Consider the following 10558-nt stretch of genomic DNA (forward strand, 5'->3'; position numbering starts at 1 on the left):
GATATGAGATAGAAAATTACTTTTCTTTTTTTTTTGCTGAAAAGTTAACTCCGCAGACTTTTGAGCCACCGTCCACCATCTTTGTACTCCTCAGAGAAGCTGTGTGATGACGTGAGCAATGTGAATGTTCAATTGGAATTGGTTCACCGTCACATGGTTTTCCAAAATCCAATTGTAGGGCAGATTTACCTCACGTGACACACCAAAGATTGTTTTTAGGAGTGATGTGTTACTAGTTTATTATAGTTTGCTTTGTGTTTTGAATAAATGTGTGGAAAATTATTTTCCGTTTTACTTTTTCCTTTCTTATTACTTATTGTAAACCTTTATTACACTTATAAAACACAACTATAGCATATATATTTTGAAAGTACAGGTTGTCCTGAAAAAAAGAGACAAAACTTGATCGTGGGATGCAGGGAGAGCTGTTAACAGCAATAATAAAACATTTATGCCAGGCAATTGAACTGTCCAAAAAATGCCCTCGGACCCCAGAGGGTTAACCACTGAATCTGAAACATGACGGTAGATGCGTGAAACGACGTGGAATAAGTCTCTTGCCAAAGTCTCTGCCATGTGACGTCAGTGACCCTATGGCCTTGGCGGAGGTTTGCGCTCTCCGAGTGCTTCTAGTTATTACTTTAAATAAAAACTTTCTTCCAGACGGACTGCTGGCTTGAACAATGCACTTCTAATTAATACAAGGTTGTAATCATTTCTCTTATTTCTATTACTTCTGTTAGCTTTTAAGTACAACTGCTGTGAATTTTCACTAATTATTTTACTCCAGCGTGAATCTGAGAAGTGGTTAGTGTTTTCATTAGCGGTGCGCTTGTGGTAGCTTGGCTACATGATTGGATTTTCTGGTGCATAAATTACATTATATTACTTTCTACATTAATCTTACATGATGTAGAGAGCCGTGTCCGTAAGCTTCTTAGTTCAGTGAAGTTAGATATGACGGGCACACCAGATAAGGTTAACCTGCAGGGCCTATGGCTAATGTGGTTGTGGAATCCATTAGTTTAGTGGGGAAATTAGTGCATTAAAATTAAGGATGCCCCACTGGCTGTTCCTACAACATCAATAAATATGTGTCTGCTACCTACAACCCACGTGGAATGTCTCAAACCTAAACCTATTTCCCGGCATCTTATATATGCTACTCCAGAACCACCCCTAAATTCCAACAGTCCAATTGTCAACCCCACAGAGGTCCTTAGTCTGGGTCTCATTAACATAAGGTCACAGTCCTCAAAATCACTGTTGATAAATGATGTAATTATGGAATACCACTTATATGATTGGTTTATGTGAAACCTGGCTTAAACCTACTGCTGTCCTCCCCTTAAATGAAGCCTCCCCACCAGCTACACATTTAGTCACATCTCGTGTGATTAGGGCTGCAACAATCGATTATTTGGATCATCAATGAATCTGATGGGGTTTCGACACGATTAATCGGATTAGCAGGGAATTTTTTTTCTCTCCTTCCATCACTTTAACAACAGAACATTATTTGAAAACTTAAAATACTTGAAAATCAACAAATCGTCAAATGTCCTTTGGCTGTTGACATATAAAATAATAAAGAATAAAACAGTTTATAATAAAGAACAAAAATAATGATTTCAAATGGCATTGCTTTATCAACGTGCTGAGTTGCCATAAAACAACATTGAAACATATCAATGTTATAAAATATATGGTGAAAAAAGAGGTATTTTTGTTGCTGCAAATGAGCAATTAGCATAACCAGTTAACCATAAAACCTAAATCAAAAACTGTAGCCTGACTCATATGTGCAACATTCTCTGTATAACTTGTAAACTATGTGGTCATTTCACAATGACACATGTGACTCATGTCTCTTTCTCTAAAATTGTATTGTAGCTTTATTAGTTATTACCTCCGCCAAGGAGGTTATGTTTTCGGTCGCGTTTGTTTGTCTGTCTGTCAATAGGATAACTCAAAAGGTTTTGACCGTATTTTGATGACATTTTGTGGAGTGGTTGGAAATGACAAGAGGAACAAGTGATTAAATTTTAGTGGTGATCTGGATCACGATCCGGATCCAGGAATTTTTTAAATGATTCTTCACCATTGCGGGATAGGGGGAATTTTGACATTCTAGTTTCTAACTCCACAAAAACAAGGCAGAAAGGCTCGAAAAAAATTAGGGTGTAACATAGTCAAATGTTCTATCAAACAAAGTTTGGTGATGATCGGATCCGGATTCCGGAGCTGGTGATCCAGAATATGCAATAATATAGGGAAAATAGAAAATGTGTCAGTGTGAGGTGACAAATGAAGCTAGAGATGCACAACTAACACCAAATTGTAGCTGAATCTGTACTGATTCAGTAAGGTGTCATCAGATTTGATGTAGCTTCAAATGTTATGGAGCTAGATCCAGAAGAAAACCGCCATTACCGAAAAATCGTTTTTATACAATAACATTTGAACTAATAAAAAGTGATATGTTTTCATGGTCAAGGATGCCAAATATAAAGGAAAGAAAAGTGTATGTATCATAGTTTTGGTTGTAACACTGAATTGTTGAATAGATCACTGTGCCAAGGAGGGAATCTCTTTAGGGTCAGTGACCCTATGGCCTTGTTTAGAGAAGTGTTTCATAAATGTTAAAAAAAATTCATATATTTGCAGTTTAGTTGAGTAATAAATTAATTTTGTCTCTTATTTGTTTTTGTCTATAAGCACATGCAATATTAATATCAGTGCTCAGATGACAGTAGCTTCTGGGAAAGGTGAAAGTTGCAATAAACTGTGATGCCAAACATTAAGGATACATGCTATCCAGTCACAGCAGATGAAACCTTTTTTACTACTGACCAGATTCCACGGCGTGTAGATGTTATGGCGTCAGTGATCCCATGGCCTTGGCGGAGGTTTGCACTCTGAGTGCTTCTAGTTATTACTATTATTGTTGCTATTATTATTAATATATAAATAAAAATAAATTTAAAAATATTATAATTTGTAATACATTTGACTCTTTTACGACAACAAAGCCATTAATTATTATACAGAAAACAAATGCGCAAACATGCTGAAATGCCAGCAGCTTAATGCTAACTTTAACACTGAAAACGCCATAGACATGCTAACACATTAGCATCAGCATTAGCATAAAATACATCTATCAACTGTTTCAGAAGACCATAACAGGTCAGTTTAACATAAAAAAGGTAAATATTCCTCACAGACATTTGCTCTTTAGGGTTTTAGTGGGGAAAAATTAAGATAAAGCGAAATTAAACAAATGAAACCAACGGAGCAGCAGCTCGAAGCACTCCTTCATTGGTTCAAGATTCTAAGCAAAGCTCGGTTGATTATACGGAAGAAACGAAACATTTGCGGTAAAATAAAGTTATTTAGCAACTAATCAATGACTAAATTAGTTGACAACTATTTTAATCGATTAACTCGATTAGTTGTTTCAGCTCTACTCATGATATGAAGCGGGGGGGTATAAATGGATTTATATAGAAATGCATTTAAACAGCACTTTTCCAACTGCATCAGACGCTCAACGCGCTTTATAAATAATGCCTCACATTCACCCTAATGTGAGGGTGCTGCCATACAAGGTGCTCACTACACACCGGGTTGCTCTAACTTATAAATCTGGGTATAGTTTACTAGCTGTTGGAGGTCTAAAATATAATTCATTTGAACATCTGACTCTCTGCTCTGCCCAGGATACCATTTATAGCCAAAGCAGGAGAATAAAAGTCAACCATGTTATTTTGTCACCATAAATAGGACCCCGGGCCCACATTCTGAATTAGATGCATTTCGTGAGTTTATCTCTAACTTGGCAACCTGTACAGATTCTGATTGTTGATGACTTCAACATTCATATAAATAAGCCTCATGAGTTTGCTCTGTTATTCTGCTCGGTCTGCACCAGGCACTGAGTCTGGGCTGCAGACCCCAGACTTCACCAGTCCTTTTTAAACCAGGGATCTGATCTGACAACAATTCTGGAGTTCGTCTGAAGACGACCTGCAGCAGCAAGGTCCTCCACATCTGTTTCACATTTAGGTAGTTGGACTATCAGCAGAAATGCAGTGGTTTTCATCGACTCAGAAAACTGAAAAAACTAAAATAATCAAAATTATTTTCCCCATCTATTGAATAATCTCAAATCCAGCTGAGTTTACAACAAACTGCAAACAGGTTCCTCTGCAGATGGAATCATTTCCCTCTACTCAAAATGTCTATAAAAGTTATATATATATATATATATATATATATATAAAAAAAAGGGACTGTTATTATTCCTCTGGTCCACGGGGCGAGGGTAAACGTGTTCTTTTTCTATTAACTTGCCACGTCGACTTGCTGTGATCCATCTTGGCTCAGTTTACGTAGTGCAGATGTTGAGATCTGGGATTTATACGCGTCACCAGCACACGCCCTGCAAAAACAAATCTGCTGAGACGTCCCAGTCACAAGCCTGGCAGGAAGCGATTTCACAGATGTTTCGCTAAGTGCCGTCCAAAAACTTTTTCTCAAGACAGTTTTGGATCAGAAGACATTTTTCCACTTTTGGTTTGTGGTGCTACAGACACCTCCCCTTAAAAAGTCTGCGGGCCACAGAGCTTTCTCTTATCATGCACCCGTTTTGTGGAATGCTCTCTCTACAGCAATAAAATGATCAGATTCTGTAGAGACTTTGAAGTCCAGATTTAAGATGCGGTTATATTATTTTCCTATTCGTATGGCTAGCAGACTGCCATAGTATGTTACTTTGCTTCCTATCCATCCATCCATCCATCCATCCATCCATCCATTTTCTTCCGCTTTATCCGGAATTGGGTCGCGGGGGCAGCAGCTCAAGCAAAGCCGCCCAGACCTCCCGATCCACACACACCTCCTCCAGCTCCTCCGAGGGAACCCCAAGGCGTTCCCAAGCGAGCTGAGAGATGTAATCCCTCCAGTGTGTCCTGGGTCTTCCCCGGGGCCTCCTCCCAATGGGATGTGCCCGGAACACCTCTCCAGCGAGGCATCCGGAAAAGATGCCCGAGCCACCTCAACTGACTCCTTTCGATGTGGAGGAGCAGCGGCTCGACTCCGAGCTCCTCCCGAGTGACCGAGCTCCTCACCCTATCTCTAAGGGAGCACCCAGCCACCCTGCGGAGGAAACTCATCTCGGCCGCTTGTACTCACGATCTCGTTCTTTCGGTCATAAGCCAAATCTCATGACCATAGGTGAGGCTCGGAACGTAGATTGATCGGTAAATCGAGAGCTTTGCCCCCCTACTCAGCTCTCTCTTCACCATGACGGTCCGATACAGCGACCGCATCACTGCAGATGCTGCACCGATCCATCTACCGATCTCACGCTCCATCCGTCCCTCACTCGTGAACAAGACCCCGAGATACTTAAACTCCTCCACTTGAGGCAAGGACACTCCACCGGTGGTATGCTTCCTATCCTTTTAAATTAATTTTATTAGTAACAGAACAGGTCTCTGCCTCAATTTTATCTAAATTCTGGGTCTGTTAGTGAAGCTTAGGGATGGTGGCAGGCAATCACCTTAGTATTTTCTCTGCTTTCCTGCCGATTTAATGCTGATGAATTATACCTTAGGTGTGGTTCTTCTGGCCAACTGAATGTTCTTTTTCTCTCTGTCCGAGGTGTGGAGGGCAATGCATCGGACTGGCGTCTGTGGACAACGGGTTGCTGGACTGCCCGTGAGATGCCATGCCTGAAGCTAATGCAATAGATGTTTTGATTTCCTGTTTTCCGTTTCTTCAGCTTTGTGAAACTTTGTAACTGTTAGAATGGCCCAAGTAGTGGATCACCTCTCTGAGTCTGGTCTGCTTGAGGTTTCTTCCTTAATATCATTAGAGGGAGTTTTTCCTTACCACTGTTGCCTGTGTGCTTGCTCTGGGTAAGGTTAGAGCTTACGTGTGTGAAGCGCCTCGAAGGAGCTTTGTTGTGATTTGACGCAATAAAAAAATGAAATAAATTGAAACTGATTTTGGGAGGAAAGGAGCCAACTCTGGTTCTGGTGAGGTTGCCCCCTGGTGGTCTCCCTAGGGAGGTCTTCCAGGCATGTCCAACAGGGAGGAGGCACCAGGGGGAAGACCCAGGACACGCTGGAGGGATTATATTCCCCAGCTGCTGTGGGATGAGCGGCTTGGTCTATTGACACCGCAACCCGTACCCAGATAAGCAGCAGAAAGTGAGTGAGTGAGGTCAAGCAATTTATAATCCTGTGTGACTTGTATCTTGAAAAGTCACATGTTCATTAATAATAAAAAAAATTATGTCAGTCCATCCCAGGAATCAAAGCACTAAATTAAATAAACTCCAACAATAAATAATACATGCCAACAATGAACGTACACAACAAAAACAAGAGTCATCGGGAGACGACATACCCACCCACCAGTCCCCACAAATCAGTAATACAAAGTGTTTGGGGGGAATCACCCCAGTCCACCCTTATACGAAATATAATGAAACTGGTCAACTGGTTCTTGAGATATGGTACACTTCTTGGGTAAAGTTAATCTGCTATCTAAACTCTGATTGCCTGCAACAAAGACATCTTAAAAACAAGCGCATCCCAAACAACATCCATACATATAAAGAACCAATTAATATTTGGTGTTGTGCGGGTGCATCCTCCACACTGACTCTTTCTTTAATATTGCATCATCATTTAGTAACATTCCTACCTTATGACATCATAAAGAGCTCACAGCTCTTAAATAATCTACAATTTTGCACACCTGCGTATGACAGATGTCTATACATTCCAGATGCTAATACAGGTAACCAGTTGTCCAAAAAACATTTTCAAGTTTGAATTTAAAATACAACAGGAGAGGGGACACAAGTAAGGCCAAAGGCAAGTAGAAGTTCAAGTATGTGATTCAGAGCCCTAAAACAAATTCGTTTCAGGGGTAAATATGGCTGATTCTATGGGTCGCGGCAACGGCCCTTACAGTTTGCTTCTGTGTCACGTGACTCACTGGCATGAAAACACACGTGGGCATCATCAGTTATCAAGTTGTTCACAAACAACTTGATAACGATTTTATCATATACCTATAAATGACAAATGTTGTATGGTTTTCTTCAGGGTGTATAAAGCCATATTTATTGGTGAACAACTTGCTAACGATTTTATCATATACAGTGGTCCCTCGTTTATCGCGGGAGTTCCGTTCTAAAAATAACCCGCGATAGGCAAAATCCGCAAGGTAGTCAGCGTTATTTTTTACAATTATTATAGATGTTTTAAGGCTGTAAAACCCCTCACTACACATTTTATACACTTTTCTCAAACAGGCATTAACATTTTCTGACTTTTCTCTCCTGTGTAAACACTCAAAGTTCAAACCTTAGTAGAAAAAAAAAATAGAACGTTTTCCTATAAATAATTATGATGGCTTTTAGAACTAACAAATTTAATTTTAATGATCAACCTACGAGGTTGGACACGTAAGAAATTATTAATAGTGACTCACCAGTATTCACAGTTCCTCTGACCACGCCTCTTCATCGTGGCGCCGCTCCGCTGTCCGGATTGGCTGATTACTTGGGTGGTATGAAAAATATTACCCCCGCGAAAAGGGTGTATTGCTGTTTATTCTATAGTGTTTTATCCAATCATATTGGCGTATCATTTATAGGTATATGATAACTTGATATACTACTGAGATACACTGTATATTTGCCAGTGTTATTTGCTATTGAATTCAATATTGAAGGATTTTTTTTTTTTTTTAATTTAGTCATATTTCTGTTGTTCAAGCCTCTGTATGGTTTTTGAGTATTCAGAGGGTTTGGATAATATCACCCGGGAGCGATATCAAATCTAATTAGTAGCAGCAGGACTGGCATCTTGTCTGTACAAACTCAAAGCTGGATGATGGAAAAACTATCCTACACAATGTCCAGATGTTCAATAGCCAGATATTTATTCCTACTTCAGACACACCAGGTCTTTATGAAAGTAATGTATATAACAAATGTGCAGGCAGTTTTAAAACAGTTTATATTGTTACTAGTGTCTACATGTAATTACATTCGCTAAGGATGTAAAATCATCAGTGATTATTTATTTATCAGTCTGTCAACGGGATTACACCAAAACTATTGCATAGATTTTGACGATTTTTTTTAAACCACAGATAGATATTAGGGAATAGAAGACTTAAGTTTTGGAGGTGATCCGGATCCAGATTGAGATTCTGGCTCAGGATTTGTTGGGAGTGATCCAGATCAATATGCAGGTTCTGCAGCAGAAAGATACGACATCACAATGTAAAACCAACATCAGGAAGACACTATTTTCTTTCAGCTTGTGAATTAAATATCAGATTGCAACATCATGATCAGTCGGGCCGTTCTGGATCAGTATGTAATTACTGCACTGTTGTGGAATCCAGATCCAGGTAAAGTCCGGGTCACCATGGGAATCACATATCTGTTATGATGAGTCCTCGTCAACCCTTAGCGGACGCCAGAAACCTCCCTTTGCTAAATCGTTCTAAATCTGAGATGAAGCTTCTTAACACTAACACACATTTTATTTATCCTCAGCAAAGAACATCAGCACCTTTATGTCAAACAAGGAATGACAAAATATTTCAATGTATTAACATCTTAACTTTCTATAAAAGAGAAGTTTTGTTCTTGTATACACTATTTTATTACATTGGTGGAGGTTGTTTCCACCACTGATTGTTTATTTGTTTGTGAACAGCCTGTAACCCACAATTTTTCATATATCGTTATTTTTATTTACTTTTTTATTTATTTATTTTACAGGAGATTCATATGCTGATTGACAACTGATTCAGTTTTCAAGGTCGTAGGTCAAAGTCAGGAAAAATCCCTCTTTTTTAACATTTAACAAATTTTCAAAAATCCATAACCGTTAAAAACTAGAGCACTGCTCTTGTAGAGCGCAAACTTTCGCCAACACTAGTTTCCAATTCCACAACTTTTTACCTTGGGAAAACAATTACTCCTCAGTGTCAAAGATTAGAATGGTGGATGCACTTTTGATTGAGATATAATTAGGGAATTAATAACCCCTTGTGTCTGATGATTTGCAGATGTTTGTGCTGGTTATACGGTTGCAAATTGAGCTTTACTGTAAAACGGATATTTCCGACCGTAATCTAGCATGAACTTCCACAAATCAGACACAAGGGGGTTATTCCCATTCTAATCCAATTCTATTGTTTGCACGGTTTATTTTTCTGTTTTCTGCAAGGCAGTGTCGCACCAACAGTGGTCAGGGCACGGAGTAATACATCATAATCCATCATAAAAATTTGTGTAATTGGAAACTAGTGTTGGCAGAGATTTGCACTCTAATCAGTGCAGTGGTCAAATTTTACTTCTATTTTACTTTGCTTTGCTACTTTATTTCTTGTAGGGTTTTTTTTTTGCCATTTTATTTATAAATTTTTTTTTTTTTTTTTTACTTCTTACAGAAGTGTTTTCTTGTTTGTTTTTAATGCACCAACAACACCAGGTCAAATTCCTTGCATGGGCAAACTTAGTGGCCAATACATTTGATTCTGATATAGTGTCATTTTTGCGTAGTGTATATGTTGATCCATTTTGGTTGTTTTTCAGTGCATTCACCTAAAAACAGTGGCTAAAAAGTAAGAAAATCACAACAAATTAAACCATGGCCCTACTGAAACAATCCATCCCGACTCGACTGTGGTCACTTGAATGATGGAAGTGCCTGGATGTGCAGCCGAGAAAATACATGTAATCATAGAATGTTATGACGTAAATAAAGCTTAATTTCCACAATGTGACCTCATTAAATGCTATGGGGGGGGGGTGCTGTCTTCAACTGGCCCAACTCTGAAAATCCTGCCTACCCCCCTGCTGACGGTAACAGAGTAACGTCTGGATAATGTTTGATGGGGGAATAAACTCCATGTGTGGAAACAGCTGAAGTTGTGGACTTTGTGTTCTCTGAACTGACACAACTCGGGACTTCAAAGATTTCTCAACTTCACTTTTACACTTTCTGATCTCCCGCCTCATGAATTAAAACACAACGCGGCAGCAGTAAAAGCAGACTTTGTTTGAAAGTGTCGGTGTTACTTTACGTTACCTCTGCGAGCTCCTTCTCCAGCTGCACCGCGCGCTGCACGATGGGACCTCGGACCGCGTACTCCACGCGCTTAACGTTGGGGTTCATGGTGTCCAAAGTGAGCACGCGGCCCCGACACGGGGACCCGTTTTCGACGTGTTGGGACATTTTTTTTTTTTTTTTTAAGACTTTCAAGGGGGAAAGAAGAGACACAAAAGTTAAAACCCGTCCGCCGCTCACAGCGCCGACTGACTGAGTGACAGCTGCTCCGCCCACCTTCATATCCTTCCTCTGTGGACACGCCCCCTCAGCCGCTGCGGCTCCTGATTGGCTGAATTCCTTCAGCCGTGTCGCTTGCGGTCAGAACAAAGTCTGAATCGTCTTAATTACCTAATTGTGGAAAGTCCTCAGAGCTGACCACAAATGAGAACTTTGTTGTCACCCGG

The 10558-nt window shown here is 39.8% G+C and overlaps 1 protein-coding gene across 1 annotated transcript in view; it reads right to left on the reverse strand.

Annotated features, from left to right (window-relative positions):
* Window positions 1-10348, reverse strand: part of LOC117502402 (alanine aminotransferase 2-like) — a 38911-nt gene extending 28563 nt beyond the window's left edge. The window contains exon 1 of the mRNA XM_034161480.1: window positions 10134-10348. Coding sequence (XP_034017371.1) covers window positions 10134-10280 — 147 coding nt within the window. The 5' untranslated portion in view covers window positions 10281-10348. The remainder of the gene's footprint in view (window positions 1-10133) is intronic.
* Between the last annotated feature and the right edge of the window lie 210 nt (window positions 10349-10558).

Source organism: Thalassophryne amazonica, chromosome 1 (genome assembly GCF_902500255.1).
Source record: "Thalassophryne amazonica chromosome 1, fThaAma1.1, whole genome shotgun sequence".
Classification (NCBI taxonomy): Eukaryota; Metazoa; Chordata; class Actinopteri; order Batrachoidiformes; family Batrachoididae; genus Thalassophryne; species Thalassophryne amazonica.